A 27,845-nucleotide genomic window follows, 5' to 3' on the forward strand; every position below is an offset into this window, starting at 1 on the left:
CCTCACTAACATTTAATATGGAAGAAATTTCTGATTCTTATTATAGAATAAATTGTACTCGTGCTAAAGGTACAAGTTTTAGGATTCTGCTTCTGGTTGATTTCAATTAGATCTAGATTAGGATTAATTGTTGTGATCCAAGAAGGTTGGTTTCTTCTAGTAATTCAGGTTAGTTTTTGTCTTTTTGACTTTCAGATCTCATCCACATTTATTAATTAATTACTCATTTTGATTCAGCTGACAGTAAAGCGAAAGAAATTTACTTTTCCCAGAGTAAGTTACCAGTTTTATATGTGCTTCCCATGTTGTTCTATATTGGCATGCAGGATCGTGTTGAGAAGTCTCCGGGGTGAAAAGATTTTTCTTTTAGGGAGCTTATTTTTTAAGAAACCTAAATATATTCTGATGGTTGAGGACATAAGATGTTATAGAAACTAGGTCAGCTTTTCAATACCTTTATCAGAGCACCTACAGTTCCCATTTCATTGCAAGTGAAGTAAATCTCATTGAAATAAAATAGCTGGTGTATATTCAGCACACTTTTAAAATAGAGTATAGTCTATTTTAAAGGAGAAGTTGGTGCCAATCTGATTTGTTTCCACTGTTTCTTTGTTGGAATGAAGAGGGAGTTCTGTAACCTCTCTGCTGTTCTACTCTCTGTTGACTGCTTTGTAACCAGAGCCAAGCTGGCCATTTGAATGTCTACTCTGCTGAAGATTAGCCAAATCTGCAGGTGAGGCTACAGGAGACCCCAGTTGATGGGCCTAGGATCACAATTAGAAAAAAAGTATAGAAAGAAAAATGAAACAAAGTTGATTTATTTTTCTAAGATTTAACTTTTGTTTTCATTGAGAAAGTAAAATGTCTTCATTTATTTGAAAGAAATTTTAGAGCCTGCTGGATGCTGTGCACTGGAATAAACAGTATACCAACTAGACCTCACAGAGCTTACATTCTAGTTGAAAGAGATAAATAATAAATAAGTAAGTAAATATATAGTATGTCAGAGCGTGATAATACTATGAAGAATAAAATAAAGCAGAATATGTAGGGTGGTAAATAAGAAGTGCCAGGGTGGGAGTGAGGTTTTTTAATATAGAGTGGTCAGGGAAGGCCTCACTTTTAAGATTTGTTTGAGAGAGACCTAAAAGAAATGAGGGTTGAGTTATGTAGATGTAAGTAGAAAGTGCAAAGGCCCTGAGGCTGGTTATTACCAGTGAGCAAGAGATGTGGGAAGAAGTAGCCTGTTCAGGGAGGTCCAATGAGATGTGGGTTGGGAGGAAGGGGAGATAATACAGGACCTTGTCGTGCACTGTACAGTACAAAGAAAAGTTGTCTCCGCCTCACTTCAGACCCCAGAGACAGCAGCTCTTAGCAGTTTTTTTTGTGTATTCTTTGTAAGCAGTTGAGGCAACACCTGACCTAGCCTCCATCTTTGTCCCGTTGCAGAAGCTCCATGTGAGTATAGTCAGCAAGTAATTTGCAGAGTGGCAGATTTTGCATAGGTTGATGACCCTTGTCTTGGAGAATGATAATTAGTGGGGCAACTACTGAGAATAAGCTTGTATGTGTTTGGGAAGTGAGATTAAAATTTTCTTCCCCAGAGAAATAGTGTTTCTTCACCTTCTTATCTACATAGTCAGTTTTCTGTGAACAGAAGTGACAGCCCAGATCTGGTACAGTTTCCTTTTGAGTGTATTTGTTGGTTTGGTTTATGTGCTTTTGACCAAATATTGTGCCTGCCCCAGTTATCTGCTGCTTTTTTTTTTTTTTTCCTCATTTGACCAAAAAGCTCCTGCTTTCCCAAAACCCTAATCATTGGGATTTAATGGCTTCAGGGACTACTTTATAGGTCACCAAATCCATATCTGTCTTGCACATCAGGGGAGATGATCATCCCCAATAACTAACTGTATGTCTGCTTTCCCTTTCCATATGTATGTTCAAGCAGTCAGTGTTATTAAAGTATGTACTGAGCCACTTGGCCTGGTTGACTTTGGTAGGACTGAGGAAGAAGCACCAGCTATTTAGTGATTGCTGTCCTATGACAGCCCCATATATGACAGTAACAGGATATTTGATTACCAGAGTACTTGAATCACCCATTCTTACTTTCCCTCTCAAGATTTCTGGTTTAGCTAGTCTGTCTCTCAGTTAAAGAGTCTCTTTGTCTCCATCTCTCTCTCTTAGTTTGAAGTTTAGCCCTGGAACTTGACCTGGTTACCCTCTATTCTTCCTTTTAATTATACCTAGTTGTCATCCTGTTACTTAATACCGTCCTTGGGAGATGACCTCAATCCAGAAACATTTTTTTCTCTTCCGTCTCCCTCTCTTTTGGTCAGGTAACTGTATTATCTTGCATAGGAAGTACTCTAGGCAATCATAGACCCCCAAATTTTGAAGTTGCTTTAAATAACTGCTTGATATGTATTACTTCAGCATTTATGGATGTTGTAGTTGTCTTGAAAGTATGTCTTTCAATGCCATTCATCTTTCCTAAATCTTTAGTGATACATGCTTCCTTGTGAAGATATTTCTCTTTATGGTTCTTCTAAAAACATTTTGCTACTCATTTGCTCTTACTCAAACCAGAAGTTAAAGTGATTTTCTTGGATAAGTATCAGAGGTAACACTTGAATCCAGAGTTTCTGGTTATTTCTATTATATTGTCAACTGGGCTAGAATTATCTAGGGTCTTGAATGCTAGCTTTAGGACTTTGGACTTCTTTTGGGATGGAATATGGAACCAATCTTTAAATATGTGACACAGCTCTTTGTTCCTTGGAGGAAACTAAGTCATTTTAAAAATAATCCACTTGTCCAATCTGCAATCTAAATAGGGATATCCTCCAATGTAGCAACTCAGGATTCCAAAGAAGTGAGACTGCTCGTCTAGGTCTGAGTCCAGGTTATAGGATTTAGGATTGTGTCATTCCAGCCATCCTTATATTTAAATCCATGCTTTCAAAGAGACTCTAATCCAGACCAAACAATGATCTGAGCTGTCTGGTGAACAGTAAAGCAGGCCCAAATAATGTATTTTGTAATCAGTGCCGTTTCTGCCAGAGGAATGTGGTGGTCAGAGGGTTGTCAGGGATAGGCCAGTACAGTGGTTCCCAACAGCTGACTATTGGAATCACTTTGAGGGCTTTTTAAAAATATGAATTCTCAGTATTCCGTCCATAAATTGATTTGTAGGGGATGGGGAGGTAGACTTGGGAGATTGTGCTTTTTTTTTTTTCAGGGGAAGATTCACCCTACTTTAATATCTGTTGCCAATCTTCCTCCTTTTTTATCACCCTCCCCAACCCCGCTGCAAAGCCCCAGTACATAGCTGTGTATAGTTGGAAGTTCTAGTTCTTCTAGGTGAGCTGCCACCACAGCATGGCTACTGACAGATGAGTGGTGTGGTTCCATACCCAGGAACTGAACCTGGGCCACTGAGATGGAGTGCAGAGTGTGCCAAACTTTAACCGCTAGGCCATCAGGGCTGGCTTGATGTATTGTATTTTTTAGAAAAGCTTCCCAGGTGATTCTGGTCACTGAGGTTTGAGGACCACAAAACCTGAACATTTGAGTAAAGCTACATATCTATGTGATTTCTTAGGTGAGTGGTTAATTAATACGAGAAGTAGAGGAGAATAGTTCAGGTAGTAGACATTGTGAGAAGGTGGCTAATTTGAAGGTTTCTACCTCTGTATCTTGTATTGTTTTGGAATTACAGATGTCACTGCCTGATTTGGGTGTTATGCTAGCACTTAGCATGGTTTGGAGGACTTGCCTGTTAAGGGGAAGGGAAATTTTAGACCATATCTCTATTTTTTCTCCCCATTTTGAAATTGTGGAACAAATTCAGGAGAGGATGTTAGCATTAAACTCAGCTGGACAATTTGTTTAAAATGCAACAGGAAGGGCCAATGTTACTTCCTGTCTGAAAAGGAAGTGCTGGCTTCCTTCCCTTCCTCCTTGGCTAACTCTGGCTAACTTAGAGTATGGGTGGGGGAGGGGTTGATCATGTTAATACTTTTTTTTTTTTTTTCAAGATTTTTAAAAAAATTTTTTTCCTTTTTCTCCCCAAAGCCCCACGGTACATAGTTGTATATTCTTTGTTGTGGGTCCTTCTAGTTGTGGCATGTGGGACGCTGCGTCAGCATGGTTTGATGAGCAGTGCCATGTCTGCGCCTAGGATTGGAACCAACGAAACACTGGACCGCCTGCAGCGGAGCGCTCGAACTTAACCACTCAGCCATGGGGCCAGCCCCACGTTAATACTTGTAACTGGCTACTCATGCCTTGGAAAGTCAGGTTACCATCAATGTTCAAGTGCAGAAGCATAACACTCGCTCCTTTCTTTCCTTACTTGAAACACAGGGATGGGTGCTTTGGGCTCCTGTCCCCTTGCCCTTTTCTTTTGTTTTTTTCTGAGGAAGATTAGCCCTGAGCTAACATCTGTTGGCAGTCTTCCTCTTTTTGCTGAGGAAGACTGGCCCTGAGCTAACATCCGTGCCCATCTTCCTCTATTGTATGTGGGACGCCTGCCACAGCATGGCTTGACAAGCGGTGCGTGGGTCTACACCCGGGATCCAAACCCACAAACCCTGGGTCACCGAAGTGGAACGTGCGAACTTAACCACTGCCTCACTGGGCCAGGCCGCCCCTACCCCCCTTATGTGGGAGCCCTCTGCTAGGTTTGGCTGTTGCAGTCCAGGAAGCCTTCCAATCTCCCAGACACTATTTTACATTCAGCCTTATATCTCCTCTGTATTCCTTGACATTTGAAAATAGATCAAGGAGTTGTAGAGAAGAAACTGAAATCCATTTGACACTGAAGGAGGGTAGGTTGTGGAAAGGAGAACATAACTGGGCAGAGGGGAGTGGATGACAGAGGTTTCAAATTTTTAAATTGAGCCAAGAAAGCATTCCTTCTAAGTGGGGCCAGTTGGCATTCTTCCTGCTATTTTAGTCCAGGCTTCTCCTTCCTACTGGCCAGTCAATTGTATTAAGTGTTTGATGTGAGTTTGAACTGTGGTCTCTGGGGTTGGGGGAAGGGAGAGTGGTGGAAACAGCTGGTGCTTTCATCAAGCTATCTCAATTACGCTTCTTTTCAGAGTGTTTGGGGGTGGGGGGTGACAGAGGAATTGGATGTGTGTTAGCGGAGTCCCAGCAACTCTCATGTAGTGGGATTGGATTCTCAGGCACTCTTAATACTATGTGGGATGTTGGCTAGTTGGAATGTAGCTAAACCTTTCCCAGTCACATTCTTTTCTCTGCCTCCCCTCCCTCTAATTCTTTCAGCTTTGGGCCTGATTTGGAGAGAAAGAGGTATGTGGGAAGTTAGATTTTCAACCATTGAGTATTCAGCTTAAGTCTTAGGCCCCTCCGTTGACTTTTTCCTTATTCATTATTCAGTTGGTTAGGTTTTCTAAACATGTCTGCGAACAGCTAGATAGAGTTAGAACCAGCACCTCTGGTGAAGTAATATGAATTGTAATTGCTTGGCTGTACTGGTGTCCTTCCCTCCCTCACACGCTGGGGTGACTGTATTTCTGAGTCAGCACTCCTTTCTGTCTCACCTGTTCAGTTTGAGGTTGAGAACTCGCCAAGCATCCTTTTGGAGCAGCAGCAGCAGCAGCAGCAGCATTGATAAGGGTGTGTCCAGTTCTCTGTCTGGGGTGTGTCTTTTCTAACCCTCCTTTTAAAAAACTCTTTTGAAAGTATCTCCGAACAGCCCCCTTCTTGACTCTACTATTTTTATCTGCTTTTTGTATATCTGCCTCACACTATGGTACTTAATTGACTGATTTATTTGTCTTGGGCTATGAATGAGGGAGAATTGGATAAGAATACTGAAATTGTAATTATTTTTCAGTTACTCTTGAGAGAAAAAGGGAATTAGTCTGATTCAGTGCTAGGTACGAGATCTTACACTTTGGTTTTGGTGTGCTTCCACGATAGAGTTTGCAGTAACTAGGCCCTGCTGTTGAAGTTCTGTTCTAAAATATAGTGTTGCTAAATATTCTCTTTTTATTTATTTATTTTTTTGAGGAAGATTAACCCTGAGCTAACATCTGCCTCCAATCCTCTTTTTGCTGAGGAAGACTGGCCCTGAGCTAAGATCTGTGCCCATCTTCCTCTACTTTGTATGTGGGATGTCTGCCACAGCATGGCTTGACAACTGGTGTGTAGGTCCACACCTGGGATCTGAACTGGCGAACCCCAGGCCACCAAAGCGGAAGGTGTGAACTTAACCGCTGTGCCACTGGACTGGCCCCTAAATAGTCTCTTTTCTATCCAGCCTTAGAATGGCAGACTATTGTGTATATCCCTGCCCTATCTCTTTCTTTCTTTATTTTTTAAAATTTATTTAAAAATTTTTTTTGAAGGTTTTTTATTTCTCGTTTTTTTCCCCAAAGCCCCCTGATACATAGTTGTATATTTTTTTAGTTGTGGGTCCTTCTAGTTGTGGCATGTGGGATGCCACCTCAGCATGGCTTGATGAGCAGTGCCATGTCCACGCCCAGGATCCGAACTGGCAAAATCCTGGGCTGCTGAAGCAGAGCATGCAAACTTAACCACTCGGCCTCAGGGCCGGCCCCTGCCCCATGTCTTTCTACCTGGTTATATCAGATCCAGATATAGATTAATTCTTTCTGAATTTTGCTGTTTTAGACTTAGCTCCTTTGCATCATGTACTGTTTCAATCAGGGTTCAGCCCAGTGTGCTTTTAGCAGATCCAAGAAGGGGGAAGGAGTCAAGGAGGAAGAGAGGAGAAAAGATGAGAAATGATAGCATGTTACTAGTTAGTTGCTTAGAATGATCTTCTGGTTGGAGAACTCTGTGCTGAGCCTAGTGCTATGCTTTTTGCAAGGAAATTTGAGCCCTTTGGGTAAAGGGTGTTCCTTCTTTGGATTTCAAAAATCTCTGGCTATTAGAGCTTGACTTCTATCTGCATCTTTGCTTCTGGGGGTTAGGGCTAACATCCAGTGGGCTTGTACAAGATAACAGAAAAATGTATCATTCATCCCATTCTTGGAATCAGCCAAGGACCTTATTAGGAAGGGAGGCTTTCTTTTCTGACAAGATTCCAAATCTACAGCCCCTGACCCACTCCAGGGGGAGTACTGAGTAGGAAAAGCTGAGATTGCTGTCTTGACCTCTTTGCTCCCAGGGCTACTGTGCAATTCCTAGTGGTCTGCCTCTCATCCCCTAGGGAAGTAGGGAACTTTGCTCCCAGCACCTGCTGGTGCCTATCCTGCCTCTTTGTAGGGTGGAGTCTGCTGCCTTTGTTTGTTTTCTGTGGGGCCTCTTACAATCAACTTTATGGCTGTGGGGAAAAAGAGTTTGAAAGACTTTGAAAACAGTGGAAAAGGGTGATAGAGAAGGTGACAGAGGATGTGGCCTAAAGTAGTTCTCCAGGTGGGAATAGTCCATTGACTGAATCTAGATTGGCGATCAGATTGCCATGATGAAGCTTTCTTTGGAAAGTATCACATGTTGCTGAGCTGAGTATAATAGCAGCAGTAGCTTTAAAATCCCCAGTAGAGTGCCTCCAAAGTGAAGAAATTTGCCAAGTAGGAATCTTAAAAATCCCCTCACCCCCTCTGAACCCTTAGATCCACACACAGTATCTTTCTGCTGATTCTTAAAGGCCTGAGCTTTGTCCTATGTAGTGTTGGCTTGGAGCAGGGAGGAGGGTTGTTTTCCCGAACATGATAAGGAACTGAGCAGGGCAAAGTGGGAGCTCTGGCTGGTGATTGGTAGACAGGATGCCCTGGAATGTGGTTGGCCTGCAGCCCAGAATCCAGCACTTTGTATTTGTTTGTTTCTGGGAGACTGTGGTCTGGTGCTACTGTGACAGGAAGTGAGAAAGCTGGGAGTGGGGGAACGGAGAGGGGCGATGTCTTTGTGGTTCTCCTGTGAAATCTCTTTGTCCCTGGAGAGCAGCTCTGCTACAGGGCTCTACTGAGAAGAGAGCAGCCTTTGTGTGTCTAATGGGTCTCAGAGCGTCTAGCTACTCTGAGGGATTAGGGAGTGTGAATTCTGACTGTGGCCTTTTGCATCTTAGCACTTGAGTTATATAAATGGCCCCGATCTCTTAGAATTGGGGATCTCACTGAGTTTTGTGTGTGCTTCTATTATTTATAAATCTCTAGGATTTAATTAAGGAATTAAGGAAAGGAATTCTAGAAGGAGATAGATGTTTATTTGTATGTTTTTTTTTTTACTGTATATATATTTAAGATGCCTTGTTGGGTCTGAAAGGGACAGAGAGAAACAGGCAATGCTGGGGCTTTACATTCTAGGTCTCATCCTTCTAATTGGTACCCCCTACTACACACAGAGCTAGAGAAACCTACCCATTCTTTGATTTCAGTATTGAGAGGTACTGGCAATTCTCTCTTTGCACTAACTAGAGGATGGTTGGTAGTTCCTAGGATTTTTCCCGCCTCTGTCTAGACTGAAATAGCACCTGTAGCACTCAATGTTCCCCTCCTCCTTTCTTTTTCCCCTTGTTTTGTGTTTTCCCTGCACGCCATTCCAGCTGTGAAACAGGCATCTCTTCTTGCTTTGCAGATTGGGTGGCTGAGTCCTCAACTTCTTGCCAAGCTGGCTAGTCCCTGAGCACACACACAAACTGGCCTTTGATGCCCAGGAGGACAGCTGCCCTAGAGGCAGATTGCTAACATACCGCTAGAACAATCCCTCCACTCTGTGCTGATGCTGGCTAGCACAGTCTTCCCTCCTTCTAGTTCCTTCTGTCTCCCACCCCAACTCTGATCTCTGCTTTTGGTTTAGTGAGATGTCACATTAAAAATTAGAGTAGGGATATTTGTGATTAGATTTTCTCCCTTGAGGTGGGGGTGATTAGAGAATGTGGTATGTGGCCAGATTTCTAGAGGAGGCCTTCCACTGGAAAGGTAGGTCATTTTGTACAAAGTTATACTACTTTTGTCCCTTGCACCTTCCCTCCTGAGTTCTTGTTCTGTATAAAATGGGAAATCTGAGGTAGATTGCAAGCTGTTCTTCCACGGAACTGTGAGTAAGGTCTTGTTCTTTAATGTGAAGGTAAGACCCAAAGGTCTAGGTGCTTGCACCCCAGCCTCTCCTACCTCCTTCCACTCCTCCCCTAAAAGTTTACTTTTGGTTAATTTCTCTATTTGAGTTAGAATGACTTCTAACCACAAGAAGCATAGAAAGTTCATACTCCTTTCTCTCTATCAAGGACAAGGAACATGGACTTGGAGTGGAACAGATGTGTTTCCATTAGCTATATGACCTCGGCAGGTTACTGAATGCTTCTGATGTACAGTTTACTCATCTATAAAAAGAGGCCAACATTGCCTCAGAAATTGTTGAGAAGATTATGCGTGATAATTTATAGTAGAAGATCAATAATTAATAATTCGCAACTTTTCTTCCCCTGGAAGGTCAGATTTTCTTCTTTCTTTCTTTCTTTTTTGAGGAAGATTAGCCCTGAGCTAACATCTGCTGCCAATCCTCCTCTTTTTGCTGAGGAAGACTGACCCTGAGCTAACATCTGTGCCCATCTTCCTCTACTTTATATGTGGGATGCCTACCACAGCATGGCTTGCCAAGCGGTGCCATGTCCGCACCTGGGATCCGAACCAGCGAACCCTGGGCCGCCAAAGCGGAACGTGCGAACTTAACTGCTGCGCTACCGGGCCGGCCCCAGATTTTCTTCTTTCTTTTAGATAAGGAGAAACATTTCCTTCAGTTAGCTATCCTATAGCTGAGATAGGACTTGAACACTTTCTCTGATTTCCTCATAGACTCACACCTCGCTCTATTCTTTCTTTCAAAAGGGAGGTGTACTTGAAATCTGATGGAAGAGGTGTCTTACTGCTTTCTTCAGGGCTTTGAGGAGGCAGGACTGTGTAAATATGACTCAGTTCCATGCTTTCAGCTTTTCCAAGTTGTCTTCAAATGATGGGCAAAGAGATGGTGGGAGTGCCATAGATAGAAAGTAAGGGGGTTTAGTGAAAAGCTGCCTCTTTAAAAAAAGGAATTTGAGCTCAAACAGTTGGGTGACCTCTAGAAAACCCTAAGGTTAAGCTTTTTTTCCATGAATTTTTTTTTCCCCTACCCTAGGGTAGGGAAGGGTTTAAGGTATCCTGGCTAATTTTAGGATTTTTCTTTTATGACACAAGAGTTAAACAATACCTTTCCATTTTGATTAGACTTTCTCATTTCCCCTTCTGTACCTGACCTCCCTCTCTTTTTCTCCCTCCTCTTGTAGGAAGGAGAAAGGCATTTGGCCTCTCCCCTTCCTCTAGTCTGACACCTCCCTCTCTTTTTTGCCCCTCCCTTTTATCTTTGTTTCCTTATCGGCCTCTCCCTAAAGCTCTGCTTTCTCCTTATAAGGTTAGGTGAGGCGCCTTTGGCAAGGTTGCAACAGGGATTCAGGTAAGTAACACAGTGTGTCTCAGACTCCCAGGATCTAGAGAAAATTCCGTGTAATCTGTCCCAGTGGAGGGCCTTGGAAAGGCACGTGGGTCATGGGGGAGGAGAAGGAGGCAGCCTGGCCTGAGAGATCAGACGGACTTGTTAGACCAGTCCTGTGTGTGTGTCACACATGCTCCAGAGAGAAGCAGGTTTTGTTTCTTTCCATTCCCTTTCAGTCCTGGGCCCCCTCACTAGCTGAGAGCCACACCCTTCCTTTGCTTGAAAGCCTGTCCAGCATTTAGCCATTTTAGTATGGTATGGTTTGGGGGGTTCACAGATTACTGGGGGAGGGGAAAAGAAAGCAAGAAGCGTGTTCCATCTGGTTTCTGAATTTAGGGTCATGATGATGGAGGTGATTTTTCTTCTAAAGTCATAGTAAAAACTTTAAATCCTGACGGTTAACTTTGGGTCAGGATTTTAAATCTGAAATAAGTTTAAGGTGTCCTGTTGGCCTAGAGATTGCCAGCTCAACCTCCTTCTAACAAGGAGTATTTTTAAAAAACTTTTATATATTTATTTTAAATTCCTTCTTTTCTCTGAAACTCCGATAAGATAGAATGTATCACTCTTTCCTAAAAGGCGGGTGGTTTGCCAGAGACTCCCTTAATTCATCAGAGAGATTCAGGGTGGACACAGTGAGATCCAGTCCTTGTGAAAGCAAGACTCCTTCAGTCAGCCTTTTGGGTGCTCTTAAAGTGGAGAAGCTGGGCCTAGCATAAAACAGATCCCCAGGGAAGCACAGAAAATGCTCACACCTAAGACGGGCATTTCTGGAATATCAGTTTTGTAACTCTGAGAAGTACTCAGTTGAGATGAGACTGTGAAGTGAGCAGAGTTCTCTTTAGGTCTTAACGCAGATCACGTCCAGGCACTCGGGATTAGTACGGCAGTGTCTTCCCAGCTAAGAGAGAAGTACTAGAATTGTTATGACTGAGCTTCAGATGGTGGAATATCAAGTGATGGGTGGGGTACTTAGACTTTGGACTCTGGTGCAAGCGCTCTTTGTGATAAGAAGCCGTAGAAAAACTACTGACAGAATATATTCCTTTGATTTAAAAATAAAACACAATTTTCTGTGTGTGTGGTTGAACAGGAATAATTGCTTTGAATTTGGGGGCAAATGCCAGTTAAGACAAATAAATGCCTTTTAGGTATCCAGAAGACCCACCTTTCTTGGCTTGAATGTTCTGTAATACATTTCTGTAGTGTTACAGGTGCTGTATTTTTTTGATTGGTATTCTTCAGTAGGAAGCTCAGTGTGCTTTTTAAAAAAGCTTTTGAGGGGCCGGCCCAGTGGCGCAGTGGTTAAGTGTGCACGTTCTGCTTCGGCGGCCTGGGGTTCGCCAGTTTGGATCCCGGGTGCAGACATGACACTGCTTGGCAAGCCATGCTGTGGTAGGCGTCCCACATATAAAGTAGAGGAAGATGGGCACAGATGTTAGCTCAGGGTCAGTCTTCCTCAGCAAAAAGAGGAGGATTGCCAGCAGATGTTAGCTCAGGGCTAATCTTCCTCAAAAAAAAAAAAAAATCTTTTGAAATCCCTAAAATGACATGGAAGAGGAGCTTTGCTTATCATTGCTTTTAGAGAGTGGGCATAAATTTGTGACATTGGTTTTGATTTCATAATGAATAAATAGAAAGAAAGGAGTAGAGCTGGCTTTGGGATTGATTACAGAAGATAAAATTTCTTTCCCAAGAACTCAGACTATTTCGTGGCGTTTAGACTTCTCTATCTCAGGAAAAATAAGTTTTCCTCTTTATGCAGAGGCTTGCTTGCCTGATTCTGGTCATGTCTTTGGATATCTGAACTGCATGGAGGTAGGAGAGAGGTCAGAGTCACCCTTCTAGAGTTTTCATATATTAGCCCATTAAAGCTAAACTCTGAAAAGTACAGTCATGCGTCGCTTAACGACAGGGGAAGCGTTCTGAGAAATGCATTGTTAGGCGATTCCATCATTGTGTGAACATCATAGAGTGTACTTCCACAAGCCTTGATGGTATAGCCTACTACGCACCTAGGCGATGTGGTACCATTGTGGTATATGCGGTCCGTGGTGTACTGAGTCGTCATTATGTGACGCATGACTATAATAGAAAGTGAAGGGGTTATAACTTCTCCGGGGTCTCACAGCTAGTTTTTGGCAGAGCCAGGACTTAAATCCTTGTCTTTTGGCCCCCTAGTCTAGAATTTTATTTTGTTTTTCCTTTTGAGAATGTGGAGAATTCTTGTAGTTTACAGGGCTACTTAATGGGAGAGGGGAGCATGTGGAGACATGTGGTTTATTCAGAAGTCCTACCAACACCACCAAAATTCTAGTCCCTTGTGTTAGCTCTTGTAGTAGTATTTTTATTAGTAACAATGTTAATAGCTTTTTCTGTGTCAAGACATTTTTCTAAGCACTTTATGTGGATCGTCTCACACAACCACTCTATTTTATTTCTCCCATTTTACAGAAAAGGAACCTGAGGTTTAGAGAGATTAAGTGGTATTTTACCCAAAGTCATATAACTAGGAAGCAGTGGAGCTGGAATTTGAACCTAGTCAGTCTGATTCGAAAGCCTATATTCTTTTTTTTTTTAAAGATTGGTACCTGAGCGAACAACTGTTGCCAGTCTTCTTTCCCCCCCACCTTGCTTTTTCTCCCCAAATCCCCCCAGTACATAGTTGTATATTTTAGTTGTGGGTCCTTCTAGTTGTGGCATGTGGCACGCCGCCTCAACATGGCCTGAGCGATGCCATGTCCATGCCCAGGATCCAAACCAGCGAAACCCTGGGCCGCCAAAGCGGAGTGCATGAACTTAACCACTCAGCCACGGGGCTGACCCCCAAAGCCTATATTCTTAACCTTTAAGAATCGTAATTCCAAATTATATTTCTACAGCCATTTTACAGTAGAACAAATCATTCCAGAGACTCTGCTATTGGTAAGTTAATTTTTTTTGCCCAGCTCCTAGCTGATTGGCATTTTCCAACTGTTTGATCCTTTTGGGTATTTGATTCAATTTAACTTCCTTTGGTTTTGAATTCTTTTACCATTGGCATTGCTTAAATGTGGGAGCCTGGCTATAGACTCAGGTCTATAGGACCTATGGCTTGTTAAGAGTAAAACCAGTTATTCTCAGAAAAATCTAGTCTTAGGGGAATAGTAGGGTTCACTTTATGCGTACCCCTCTCCCCCACCCCACCCCTGCTTTGGGAATTCCTTGGTGGTCTTTTTTTTAGTGAGAGCAAGTGTGATGCATTTGAAAATATTAAGTTGCAAGCTTGGAAAGGTGTTGGTCTGGACTCATAAGACTTTCTTGACTGTAATTGCCAAAGTCAGTTAATGGTTAATGGCAGATTCTGGTTTACAGTATAATTTTTTATGATATGTATGGCATGTAGAAGCAGCTTTTTTCAAGTCTCTTAAGTTGTGAGGCAGTGTACTATAGCTTGCCTAACAGCTTCAATCTCTTTCCCCACTTATGTTTTCTTTTTCCTTCCATTTATTTCCATTCTCCCACTTATATCTTTTATGTAGACATTATGGATAACCCTTTAACCTAAAGAAAAATAGGAATCTTTTCTTTTCCCTTTTTCCGGTGATGTTTGGGAAGAAAACTCTCAAGGGATGTAGAGGAGAGGGCTGGGCCATCCATCTTATACTGGGCTTGTATTTTTGGACTTGATAGCATGTGGTAGAAAGAGAACACAGGCTTTGGAATGGCATAGATACAGGTTTAAATTCAAAATTTGCTGTTTTTTTCTTTCCGTTTTTTTTTTTTTTTTTTTTTTTTTGCTGAGGAAGGCTGGTCCTGAGCTAACATCCATGCCTGTCTTCCTCTACTTTATATGTGGGACGCCTGCTTGACAAGCGGTGCGTAGGTCTGCACCCAGGATCTGAACTGGTGAACCCCAGGCCGCCAAAGCGGAACGTGCGAACTTAACCACTGCACCACTGGGCCAGCCCTCAAAATTTGCTATTGACTGAGACCTTGGGAAATTTTCTCACCTAGAGCCTGTTTTCTCATTTGCGATAAATTTCCTTAGGGTTGTTGTAAGGATTGCCAGGATAATAAATGTAAAACATTCAGTAATTGTTAGTTCTTTTCACCTTCCCTATTTTCCTCTGTAAAAAACTGTTAAGACTTCAGTTAAGGAATCAAGAACTTATTATAGCAAATGTGTAATGCTGTGATAACTGCAAGGCAGAAGCACTCCATGTCCCAGAAACACTGGTCTAGGTGGGACCTCTAGTAAATAGAGTCAGAGTAGGGAAACCAGCTCGTCCACTCCTTAGAACCCAGGTATGCTCTTGATTCAGTTATTTTCCTCTACTGGTTCACAAAATAGTTTTGGGCTGAGGCATTAGCATTAAGTAATGTAATTGGAAGACAGAAACTAACCTTTGAAACAACTTAATACCTCACATTTGTATAACACGTATTATGTCACCTGATCCTCACAGCAATTCTGAGTTACACTGGGCTAGTGGTATTGTCATCCTACAGATGAGAACATGGCAGTGACTTAGTGCCGTTGTTGGCTAGCGGTGGAGCCAGGACTGGGACCTGTCTTCTGAGTCCTATTCTATCCTACACAGCCTGTGCTTCTGTCCTCTTTCAGGCAGAAAAATCTCCCCATGCTTTTAGACCTAGGAATCTGATCTTCTCTTCCTACTTAACTGTGTTGTCCTCTTCTCCAAATTAGAGCCAGGTGGTCAGCTTTTAAGGCCGTGGTTGTAGGAGAAGATACTGCTTCCTGACCTAGAGCCCTGGGTAGTTTCCGTACTACCCTTCCTAACTTCCGTTATTGAATTAGTTGTGGGGGCAAAAAGTGGCCATTTATGGCAGAATGACAATTTATCTGTGCAACAGGGAGTGTTGTCCCTGTATGCGCCATAATAGTGGTAGTTTGGGCTTTTATTAGCCAAGAAGATTATAGGGTGGAGGCTGCCACAGTGGTAACTGCAGTTTGGGCCCTGTTGAAACCCAGAACTGGAAGAATCTCTCTTGAGCTCAGAGTCCTCTTGGTGTGGAAGGTTCATAGGTCATTGTACATAGCGGATAAGGGCAAGTGCTTAAAATGAAGCAATGGAAATGAAAAGGGAGCAACTTTTTTTTTATAAGGGTACTTATTAAAGACCTTCGAGTGGCCTTTTAGAATGTAGGGTGGGGATATGAGAAAGCGACAGTGGGGCTTTGGACTGAAGGAAGAACAGGAGTTGATAAGTGATTGTGGGAGCCCAGAGCCAGGGTAGGAAGAATTTAGAGAGGGGATCCTCTGGAAGGAGTCTTAGTGATGGAAAATTAATTAAGGAGTTTATTGGGCGCCTGTTTATCGGTTACTCTGGGTACTCTTGCTTGCTGAATGCTGCATATACTCTAAGGCAGACAGGCCCGAGCATTTGTGCTTGGTGGGGCTCTGGGGAGCGTGGGAAAGGGAACTGAAGCAAAAGGCTCAGCCTAGGCTAGTCCCCACATGTCTTCCCCACCACGACTATTGCATTGCTTTCTCAATGTCTTTGTGGGCATGCTGGGACTGGGCTTTGAGGTTTCTGCCTTAGGGGTATAAAGGAGGGGGAAGGGCATTCCAAAAGCAGTTTTCTTTTTCCAATTTGGTTGCTGGGAAGAGGGGGTATAAGTAAATTTTTATCCATACTATAACCTTCTCCTGGTTCTGTACAGAAATACAAATACAGGAACTCTGACATTACAGTAGAATCTAGATTTTAATGAAAACTGCATCTGGGGTCGAGGTATCTGAATACAGAGCAAAGTCCAAAAGGGCATTTGTCACATTAAGCAATTCCAAGTCATATTTTAAATTACTCCCTTCCATTCCCAGATTGTCTTTCTCCCAATACTTGCCCTTGCTCCTCTTATTTTTTAATGTGTTGGGTATATTTTATTTTCCTCTCATTCCCGTTTTTCCTCCAAATATTTCTGCAGCTCTCTCCTTCCTGCTTCCTCCTTGCTGTGGTGGCTGGAATGCTTCTCCCATGATTTTTTGAATCTAGACTGGGCTGTTCTGTGTTAAACCAATCAGTTACGACCTTCTCTTAACAGGTGTGTATGGAAATATGTTTATTAAGAATAAAAAATAATTTACTTGTGTTTTTTCTTGAGGGGTTGGTGAGAGGGTGGAGAGTAGGGGAGAAGGTTTGTTGTAAAACCAGCCTTTCAACATGGTATATTTTGGACTGGCCAAAAAGCCTCCCATAGCCAACTTGTAATGGGGTTTCTCTCTTAAGTCCAACAGTATAACTACAGCGCCCCTCCATTTACTAGCCAACTTGCAATTTTTATAATAGGGTATGGGTAACTCTTCATTTTTGTATAACTAACATATAAATAGTACACATGAAACCTCTGGATACTTGGATATTTACCCTGAGTTGGAATAAGGAAAGAGGTAAAAATATGGTCTGTTTAGAGCTTTCAGCAGGATAGCAGAGATGTACGAAGTTCTGACCACTGACTGTTTGGAGGTTAGCACATGATCCACTTGGAGGGACAATTTCATAGTTTGAGTCTAGTGCTCCTTTTCCTACTCAAAGAAGTGACGGCCACTGAAAATGGTGCCTTTTTACACATAGAATTTTTGGGGTTCTGTTGCTCTCTTATCTCCATTAGCCAAGGCACACGTTTTGCCCTCAATATTATAGTATAGTTTGGAAAAGTAGAAAGGCCCTTTCATAAATGTATTAAATATGAGGACCTTAGTTTTGTTTCCTGCCTTTGCTTGTGGGAAGTTTTTTACTACTTCCATTTCTTGTTGGCATTTTAACTTACCATATTAATTTAGTATATTTTGCTGCCATTAGACCAATTTCAGTGTTCAGATCTGGGAGAGGTTAAGTAAGATCTGCACTGCCCCCTTATTTCTAGAAGGGGCTTTTGCCCCTAAGGACAGTGAGTGCTTGTATGTACTGTGGAGTCTCAACTTTCATTGAGTTGAGGCCAGCAAATTTTTTTAGGGAAAAATGATCTAATTTTAATCTCATGTCATGACTATAGCCCTTAGTCACATTCTCCCTCCCAGACTAACAGTGTGGGGACTTGGATCTAGTTGTACCTTTCCTTTCGATAGTTATTTCTGGTGGGGTGTTAATAAGGGTGGTGGGCAAAGATCCTGCTTGAGCAGACACTGGTGATGGGCTCCCAGGCTTGGTGGTGGCTTGCTTTCTGCACTGCAGTTAAACCACAAGAGGGCATCTTTGGCTCTGGGATTAATAATTCATCTGTCTTCTCTGACCTGTGACCTTTTCTCTCCTTTCTCTTACCTTCTCCCGGTAGTGTGAAGTGAGGGGGCCTTCTCCCTCCTTCCTCCTCCCTCTGTGATCCACCTTAGTTTTTACCCTGCCCTGCGGCGGCTCCGCCCCTTACCTTCATGGACGACTCAGAGGTGGAGTCGACCGCCAGCATCTTGGCCTCTGTGAAGGAACAAGAGGCCCAGTTTGAGAAGCTGACCCGGGCGCTGGAGGAGGAACGGCGCCACGTCTCGGCGCAACTGGAACGCGTCCGGGTCTCACCACAAGATGCCAACCCACTCATGGCCAACGGCACCCTCACCCGCCGGCATCAGGTAACCCCTCTCTCCATCAGACCTGCAGGTAGGACTTTGGCATGGTCATAGAGAGGCTATGATCCTTCTTGGGATATGACTCTTCTCGTGGTGGTTGGCTGTCCAGTGACCATGCTTCGTGATGAATCTTTCTAGGGGTGATAAATACAGATTAAGAGAGAGGGAATATTGCTGCCGTGCTGAGTTGGGTGGTTTTATCTGTAGAAGCATCCATCTGACTCTGTTTTGCTGGAGCGGGGTTTCTGTGTGGGAAGGCACTTCTAGTAATGGTAGCTCATATAGTTTGGAGCGGTATTCAAGTTACTTCTGTTTTCTCTGATTTTTTCCCCCCCTTGGTTTCAAAAATTCAGGAAAGTACATGCCTGCTTAGTGGTTGGGGAAATTGGTCATCTTGTCCTCTCAGCTCCAGTTCAGTCTCCCTCAGGGAACAGCCTGTGCTCAGAAGGTGTAGCACTGTCCATAAATGGTGTATCCCTGCTCCATGTTGTCCTAGTGTGCTCTTTTTGTTGGCTGTGTAAATCACGTCTTGGAGGAAGGGGTCATTGTTAATTCTGTTGGTTAGAGTTGGAGAGGGAGCATCATGCTGCTATTTAACCCAAATAACCACAGGAGCCAGTGGTCTCTGGGTTGGCCGACTCTGTGATGTGAGTTGGGAGAGTTGGTGTTAGAAATGAGAAGTATCTTGTGTTTCCTATGGTTTCTCTAGTCTGACTTTGCTGTGATGTAATCTGTCTGAGGTTTTTGTCTGTGTGTGTGTATGTGTGTGTGTCTAGTAGGCATTATTGCCTGATAGATTGCATCTTAAGAAATCTCTCGTGGGAACTAAGAAGAGTGCTCATGCTCCAATACTCCTTTTCATTGATTACTTATTTATTTTTTAAGACAGAGAAGGTCTCATGCTGAGATGCATGTTGAATGAGAGGATTGAATTCCACTTGGGGAATGATCAGGAATTTGGAGGCAGTGATCGTAGGTTTGCAATGTTCCTAGGATTTTTATGGTAACCAGAATAGAGGGTTAGGGATGAGAGGCATATATTGAAAGAGGAGAGCAGGACTGCTCAGGCTTGGAGGTAGTGGGGAATTCCAGGATTTAGTACATGGTTTCTCTCTCTCTCTTTTATTTTTAACTTCTGCTCAGCATGAAACCACACCCTTCCTTCTTCCTGAAAGTAATGTTTAACTTCCTCTCCCTGCAGCATTACATTCCCTATGTAATGGGAGTAGGGTGGGGGAAGAGTCTCCCAAGGTGACTGGGTCTCACTGTATTCTATTGGAAGAGGAGCAGTCAAATGGATTTTTGTGTAGTAGTATAATGTCCTCAGATTATTTTCTGCTATTTAAGACAGAACAATTTAAGGATGACATTTTCATGTGTGTTCTATGGCTCTAATAATTGGTGATGAAGATGTTGAGACATCTATTTGCCTGAGGGGAGTTGGGGTACTTGTTTTCTTTCTACTTGGAAAGAGAGACTCATCTGTTGCTTCTTTCTTTAAAAAGCTGCCTGGTATGGGAGTTTCCAATGGTGGTAGAGCATGAAGATGCATGGAACAATAAAGAACGCTTTTGGAAACTCCCCAACCTAGCCTTTCCAACTTTTCTTGTATTCTTATGGCTTTCCAAAAAGATTGTGTGATGGGGAACTTATCTGAGTCTCCGCTATTCACTCAGCAAATAGTTTTTGAGTGCCTTTTATGTGCCAGGCACTGTTCAAGGCACTAAGAATACATCATTGGACAAAACTGACCAAAAATGAAACAAAGCAAAAAACCCCTCTGCCCTCATGGAGCTTGCATTCTTATGTTCCAGAGACCCGCTCTGCCAGAGTTCCAGGCCTGATTCCAATTTAGGGGAAAGTGCTAAGACTAAAGAGTGATGTGGTTCTTTTATGAGTACTGACAGAAGGACTCCAGGCCACAAATATCTTCTTGAAAGCCCTTTTCCTGTTTGGAAAAAAAGATCATTTGTGTTTGGTAGGACAAAGGAAGGCCACAAAATGAATTGTCTTCTTGTGGGCTGTGTTTCAGAACGGCCGGTTTGTGGGCGATGCTGACCTTGAGCGACAGAAATTTTCAGATCTGAAACTCAACGGACCCCAGGTAATTCCTCTGACTCAAGGTTAGGGTTGCTTCATTCGTATCTTCTTAACTTCCCCAGCCTGTAAGAGCATATTGTTGTCTTGTGCCTGGCATGTTGTAAGCGCCTGTTAACTAGTTTCTTTCATTTAGGAAAATGAAAAAGTGGAACTTCAATGTACAGTTTTATTTTGGAATGAATTTTAATGACCATTGATACAGTATTTGATCCCTCAACTACTGCATCCCTTTTCTAGATTGAGTGTGTTAGCCAGTATCTGAAGAGTAACAAGGAGCTAGTCAGAAGATGGCTCTTAGTGGGATTTTCTGGTTCATCTTAAAAGTTTTTGGGGCCAGCCTGGTAGCGCAGCAGTTAAGTTCCCACGTTCCGCTTCTCGGCGGCCCAGGGTTCGCCGGTTTGGATCCGGGTGTGGACGTGGCATCGCTTGGCACGCCATGCTGTGGTAGGCGTCCCACATATAAAGTAGAGGAAGATGGGCACGGATGTTAGCTCAGGGCTAGGCTTCCTCAGCAAAAAGAGGAGGACTGGCAGTAGTTATTCAAGGGTAATCTTCCTCAAAAAAAAATTTAAAAAGTTCTCTATTGGGTGAACTTCTTCTTTGGAGGATTACTCAGATGTAGATGTAGCTGCCGTTAACACAGTTCATCTTCGCATAGATGACAAAGAACTGTGAAGTTAAATCTGCAGTTTGTCTCTTGGGTGTTGGGGTGGCTCTAGTTAACTTAGTTCATATTTGTTAAGTGACTAGAACTGGGAAATTATATCTTCTCCCCTTTTGTTCAAGTTTAAAAGATGGGGACAACCATGCCTCTAAAAATCCTGGGACCCATAGAAGATGCATGAGAAGTCTCTGTCTTCAGGGAGGCAGTGCTTCTTTTTGGTAGGGATTGTTAATATATATGGCTCAGTAGTAGCTCCTTCCTTTTACTCTTTTCCATATAGGATCACAGTCACTTACTGTATAGCACCATCCCCAGGATGCAGGAGCCAGGGCAGATTGTGGAGACCTACACGGAGGAGGACCCTGAAGGAGCCATGTCTGTTGTCTCTGTGGAGACCTCAGATGATGGAACCACTCGACGCACAGAGACCACTGTAAGCTAAGGCTTGTATAAGGTCTGGGATGACAGAGGAGGTCTTCTATGGTCTGTTAGGGGAAGGATTAAGAACTTAGGGTGGATGAAGGGCCACTGATCCGTAGTGAAGGCATAAAGAAAGTGATCTCTGGTCAGAGAAGACAGAAGAGATGTGGGAAAATCTAATGGAAGGGAGAAGAGAGGAGGTATATCCAGGTCTATAGTAGCTTTCCTATAAGATGGAGAGAAGGGTAGATAGTAGATCGTAAGGCATTTCCAGTTAAAGTGAGCTAGAGGTAGGGGTTTGTTTCTTTTCTTAGAATGGTCTAGAATTTAAGCTTATATTGTTCACTTCATTAATTTTTATTTTTTCTTTCCTTTCATGAAGGTTAAGAAAGTAGTGAAGACTGTGACAACACGGACAGTACAGCCAGTCCCTATGGGACCAGATGGGCTGCCTGTGGATGCCTCATCCGTTTCTAACAACTATATCCAGACTCTGGGTCGTGACTTCCGCAAGAATGGCAATGGGGGACCTGGTCCCTATGTAGGGCAAGCAGGCACTGCTACCCTTCCCAGGAACTTCCATTACCCTCCTGATGGATATAGCCGCCACTATGAAGATGGTTATCCAAGTAGCAGTGACAACTATGGCAGTCTGTCCCGGGTGACCCGCATTGAGGAGCGGTATAGGCCCAGCATGGAAGGTTACCGGGCACCTAGTAGACAGGATGTCTACGGGCCCCAACCCCAGGTTCGGGTTGGTGGGAGCAGTGTGGATCTGCATCGCTTTCATCCAGAGCCTTATGGGCTAGAGGATGATCAGCGCAGTGTAGCCTATGATGACCTGGATTACGGCATGATGTCTGATTATGGCACTGCCCGTCGGACTGGGACACCATCTGACCCTCGCCGTCGCCTCAGGTAGGCAAGGAAAGGGGAAAGATAGGGTCTTTCCAAGACAGTGGAAAGGGGTAGCTCTTCCTTCTCCTCCTAAGTGCTTTCTGGGGTCAGAGACACTTGTGGCCCCCTCTCTTCTGCCTTTTTTGTGTGTGTGAAAGGCCACCCTCTTCTTTTTTCTGATTTTACTAAGTATCAACCTGCTTTTTTGTGTCTTTTTCATTATAAAAATCATATATTCTAATTATATAAAATGACTTGTGATGGTTACTGGTCTGTGTCCTGAAGAGTGGCCTTTGCTGCTATGCTAAGAGTTTCTGCTATTTGTGCCTAAGATCTGACCCCCTTTTGATGATAGGGAGCACCATAAAGGAGCCTGGTGCCTGGGGCTATGGCATACTCACTTGTTCCTGTGAATTTTGTCAGCTTCTGGTTTGGTATTAAGAACAGAGTTGAGGGTTTTAGGCTTTCAGGGCGAGAACAGATAGTTTAGGATATATGTAAGAAGCCTCTCTGTGGTGGTTTTAATCTCAAATTAAAAACAAACCTTGGGGCCGGCCCGTGGCTGAGGGGTTAAGTTTGCATGCAGCGGTCCAGATTTTGCTGGTTTCTGTCCTGGGTGTGGACATGGCACTGCTCATCAGGCCATGCTAAGGCGGCGTCCCATATAGCACAACCAGAGGCATTTACAACTAGAATATACAACCATGTACCAGGGGGCTTTGAGGAGGAGAAGAAGAAGAAGAAGAAGAAAAAAAAAAGATTCGCACAGATGTTAGCGAGGTGCCAATCTTTAAAAAAAATAACAACAAAACAAAACCTTGATCTCACAAAAGCCCTGACACTTTGTGCTTAGGTTCTTACATTTGATTATAAAGTGAAATGGGGTGGCATCCTTAGAGGCTGGTACATTAGTGACACTCTGAATGGTCACTAAGTAGCTGCCTATTTTGACTTTACTACTCATCCCTGGAGATTCTTTGGTGATGTGAAAAAGGGAGTGATTGATTGGACTGGTAGATGGTTTGCCTTGAGAGAATGCTGTAGAATGGGGTTTGGCAAATCTTTTCTGTAGAAGATGAGGTAGAACTATTTTAGGCTTTGCAGGCCATATATCATTTTTGTTGTATGTTGTTGCTCTTCTTTTTACAACCTTTTAAAAATATAAAAACCATTCTTAGTTCTGTGGTTGTATAAAAACAGGTTTGGCCTATGGGCTACCAACCCCTCTTTAGAATGAATAAGAGACAGTGTTTTCCAGGCAAAGAGAAATACTAAGAAATAAGGGAGAAGATTTATGGATCTCTTGATGGTAAGGATATCCTAGCAGCTGTTGCTAAATTTCTGTATGGGGTCATGACCTTCTAAAGCCAGTGTCTTGGTGCTCATTTTCCTCATATTAGGTAGCTTTGGTTAACAGTGAACTTGGCTGGGCCAGGGGTAGAGGCCTCATTATCTAAGCCTGAGTCACTCACCTTTCAGGTATCTTTTGGACAGCTAATCCACTTCCCATGTGACTCACCTTTTATTCCTAGGGGGCACCAGACCTTAGCTGGTGCAACTTGGAACAGTGGTAGATAAGAGCTATCACTGAAGGAGTCTGCCCAGGGTGTTGGCTCCTTCTGCTTGTTGACAAGTCTGCCTTTTCTGACTCCCTCATTAGTAGAGTGATTGGACGTAAGTGGGTGCGGGTGGCCAGGTCATTCTCTGCTGTCCTTAGCTGTGGCAGTTGACATAAAGAGACAGTTTGGGGCTTGGTTCTTGGGTTTGTTCCAGGTAGCGCTGGACTTGGAAACCTGCTTGACTAGTAAGAACATTTGCTGCTTCCTGTTCTGGGCCTAGGAGAGTAATGCAAGGTCAGACAAAACAGCAAGGCAGAGTAATTAGTGGAAAAAGCACTGAACCAAAAGACCTTGGTTCTAGTTGTGCCTTTGCCACTAGCTATGTAGCCTCAAGCAAGTCATTTAATCTTTCTGGGCACAGCTTTGTTATTTGTAAAACAAAGGAAAGAATGTCATGATCCACAGCTTGTGAAAGAAGAAAATAGATCTTGAGTGACCAAATCTTGGTTATGATAATTGTTTTTGTAATTGCTTATATTAAAATAATAATAACAGTAAAGCATGCTCTCTGCAAAACTAGAAAAAGCCAGAAAAGCACACCATCCATTGATAAAGAGCTGCTAGCATTTTGGTGCATTTCCTTTGAGTTCTTTTTCCTATGTGTGGAAACATACTCTGACTTTATTTTTCCCCTGCAAAAAGAGTCTTACTAACATGCTGTTTAGTAGCCTACTTTTAAAACTTAGCTATATAATCTTTTCATTTTGTTTCAATGCTATTAAAAAATGTTGATTTTTACTAAATGCTTTGTTCATCTGAATCACTGTTGAGTGGTTGATGTTGACAGCTATGAGGCAGGCCCTCTGCTCAGGCTAACCTTGAGGGTTTGGTGGCAGTGGGAATGGTTTTGTGGAACAAACAATGGGCTTATTTGGAGTTTCACACAATAGATTCTCCTCTCTCCTGTGGGAGCCATAGAGTGAGATGAGCTCACAGATAATGGGTCTCTTCCTTCCTGGTGGCTATGAATAAATAATAGTGTGACAGACTCACCCTCTAGCGGTTGTTCATAGTACTGAAATGGGAAAAATGATCTCTGTTATTCTCTTTACCTTCAGTTGCTTTGTGCTTTGTCTCTGTTCCTTTTCTTAGTGGCTGGGAATCTTAAATATGATTGTGGTTAGTAGTCTCTATTTTGACAGAATCGGAGGTATTGTCTTTAGAAATCAGAGGCTAGAAATCAAGTCTCAAACGCATTTGTTGAGTAGCAGAGATGATCTTGGGATGAACTGTGAAAATTAATATTCAGGCTTATACCTCATCAGTACCCAAGCCAGGCCCTCATATGACGTAGCAAGAAGTCCTGTACTGCTTTTACTATATCACCTCCTCTTTTATAATTTCCAAAATAGGGTAAGGAGAAGCTTAAATATAAAGTGTGTTTAAGGGTCTTATCCCACCAGCTGTTTCCTGTGTGTAAATGCCTGATTTCCTGTTTAGCTAAGGGCTTATGGGAACTGCTCTCAGATGTTGTTTGCTGACTTCTGTGGCATAGAGTCCGTTGCTTTGGTTAACTCTGCTGTCTGAGGGTTTATTTCAATCTCTACCCAGAGAAATTAATAGCTGTTGGATATCATTCAAATGCTAAGCAGTCAAGATTTGGTTCTTTTTTTGTGATTAATATTTCTGAATGCTCATTACTCTCCAAGCTACTAAGCTTCGCAGGAAAAGGTGGTTTTAATCTAATTGCAGATGCCTTTAAAATTATTACCTTATCTCATTAAGAAAAGTTGATCAGTATATCATTTATGCAAAGGAGAGATAAGATCTAGTTTCCTAGGGCTGAGGTTACTCCTCCCTTGAACATGAGGGGTAATGGGAGCTCTCCATGAAACCAGACTTGACAGCTTGATGTATTCCTCTTTCCTCTTGGTTCTTCCAACACTCCAGGAGCTATGAAGACATGATTGGTGAGGAGGTGCCATCAGACCAGTACTATTGGGCTCCTTTAGCCCAGCACGAACGGGGAAGTTTAGCAAGCTTGGATAGCCTGCGCAAGGGAGGGCCCCCACCCCCAAATTGGAGACAGCCAGAGCTGCCAGAGGTAATAGCCATGCTAGGATTCCGCTTGGATGCCGTCAAGTCCAATGCAGCTGCATACCTGCAGCACTTGTGCTACCGCAATGACAAGGTGAAGACCGATGTTCGAAAGCTAAAAGGCATCCCAGTACTGGTGGGATTGTTAGACCACCCAAAAAAGGAAGTGCACCTTGGAGCCTGTGGAGCTCTCAAGAATATCTCTTTTGGACGTGACCAGGATAACAAGATCGCCATAAAAAACTGTGATGGTGTTCCTGCCCTTGTGCGATTACTCCGAAAGGCTCGTGATATGGATCTCACTGAAGTCATTACTGGTGAGTTCTAGGCCCAAGGGAAACTGCTAGGTTAGGGTCACTGTTACCCCTAGAGATGCTAAGAGCTAGAAGGATTTCCAGTCCTTTTACTTTTGGTGAAAAGTTGTGAACTGGTGGCCTTTAGGTCAAATTCATCTCACAGATTTGTTTGGATCACTTGTGGTTTTCAAAATTTTAAAGAATTGGTTGCCAATGTTTAAAATCCAGAAGATTCCACTTAAAATTCCAGATTCTTAGCTTCTGTTAAAAACCGGCAAGAACATGTAACAATGGATCTGTTTTGCTACCTGGCGGTAGTTGGTCTAAGCTGATTCAGGCCTGTGCTATCACACAATACCACACAAGTTTGCAGTAATCCCCAGTACATTCTGTTATCTCTGACCAACTGCCGCTATATAGGAAATTGTCTCCCAAACATTGAAGCTGAGTGTCACTTGTCATTTGTCCATGTTCTTGTAATTTCTTTTAAATATCTGCTTTTCCTGACTCACCTGGCTGGCATGTATAGACTTTTGAGCTTGTGGTCCTTGCTTTAGAAGAGTGGTTTTTCAGGTTGTGGTTTGTGATTAATTAGTGTGTCTTGAGCACAATTTTGTGCATCACAACCAGAATTACAAGAGAAAGAAAGAAAGATAAAGAAATAGCGTAGACCGTTGATTCTCACTTGGGGGCAATCTTGCCCCCCAGAGGACACCTGCAATGTTGGAAGACATTTTTGGTTGTCATAACTTGGGAGCGGGGGAAGGGAGTGCTACTGACATCTAACGAGTAAAGGTCAGAGATACTGCTAAACATCTAACGTAGGACCGGACAGGTCACCACAACAAAGAATTTTCTGACCTAAAATGTTAGTGGTGCTGAGGTTGGGAAACTGGTGTAGATAGCCCAGAGAACGTTGCTTATAGTAAGTATTGTTTTATAAAACTGTTTCATGATAGATATATTTGTATTGAGCCATAATGTAAAATATATTTCTTATAAAAATTTGAATATCATTACAAGATATTTGGTCACTGAGAATACAGAATTGATGGAATAGGGGATTTTCTTTGGCATTCTTCAAATATATTGTCTTGGGTGCTGGAGAACTGTCTGACGAGTTGTCTCTGCCAGGAACCCTGTGGAATCTTTCATCCCATGACTCAATCAAAATGGAGATTGTGGACCATGCACTGCATGCCTTGACAGATGAAGTGATCATTCCGCATTCTGGTTGGGAACGGGAACCTAATGAAGATTGTAAGCCACGTCATATTGAGTGGGAATCGGTGCTCACCAATACAGCTGGCTGCCTTAGGTAACATAAGGGCTTTCAGAGTATGAAGATTGAACTTTTGAACTTAGATTTCTTTTTTAAAAAAGGTTTAAATTCTTTAGCCTGTCTTTCAGCCTCCATTCTTACCTATATTGTACACTACGACTCCAACCTATCTTTCTACCTTCGCTACTCCTTATGTACCACATACACCTGCTATGTCGGTTTGCTTGCTGTTTCTCACACATCCTCCTTACTGCTGTGCCTGTTTTTTGTTCATTGAATTTGGTAAACATTTGTTCAATACCTACCACATGTAAGGCACTTGTCTGGTCCTGGGCTTGTGTGTGTCTATGACCTTGCCCTCAATGATCTGTATTTCAAGTCAGGCTGTGATAGATGCAACAAGAGTACAGAGTCCTAGAAGGCTAGGAGATGGGGTGAGGAAGATCTGTTCTTCCTTTAGTCTGCAATGCCTTTCTTTCCTTATGTATCTTTTCAGGCTAAA

The 27,845-nt window shown here is 42.9% G+C and overlaps 1 protein-coding gene across 33 annotated transcripts in view; it reads left to right on the plus strand.

Annotated features, from left to right (window-relative positions):
- Nucleotides 1-27,845, plus strand: part of CTNND1 (catenin delta 1) — a 51,520-nt gene that overhangs the window by 11,017 nt on the left and 12,658 nt on the right. For 15 of the 33 annotated variants that reach the window (XM_070563943.1, XM_070563956.1, XM_070563957.1 and 12 more), the window contains 7 exons: nucleotides 16,396-16,512; nucleotides 17,743-18,031; nucleotides 20,061-20,132; nucleotides 21,073-21,225; nucleotides 21,595-22,130; nucleotides 25,619-26,082; nucleotides 27,196-27,379. In XM_070563943.1, the coding sequence (XP_070420044.1) occupies nucleotides 17,837-18,031; nucleotides 20,061-20,132; nucleotides 21,073-21,225; nucleotides 21,595-22,130; nucleotides 25,619-26,082; nucleotides 27,196-27,379 (1,604 nt within the window). In that variant the 5' untranslated portion in view covers nucleotides 16,396-16,512; nucleotides 17,743-17,836. Of the gene's footprint in view, nucleotides 1-10,326; nucleotides 10,426-13,346; nucleotides 13,390-16,395; nucleotides 16,513-17,742; nucleotides 18,032-20,060; nucleotides 20,133-21,072; nucleotides 21,226-21,594; nucleotides 22,131-25,618; nucleotides 26,083-27,195; nucleotides 27,380-27,845 lie in introns of those variants that run through there. The other 18 variants (XM_070563946.1, XM_070563959.1, XM_070563965.1 and 15 more) reach the window with 6 other exon arrangements.

The sequence above is a fragment of the Equus przewalskii genome, chromosome 11 (genome assembly GCF_037783145.1).
Source record: "Equus przewalskii isolate Varuska chromosome 11, EquPr2, whole genome shotgun sequence".
Taxonomy (NCBI): Eukaryota; Metazoa; Chordata; class Mammalia; order Perissodactyla; family Equidae; genus Equus; species Equus przewalskii.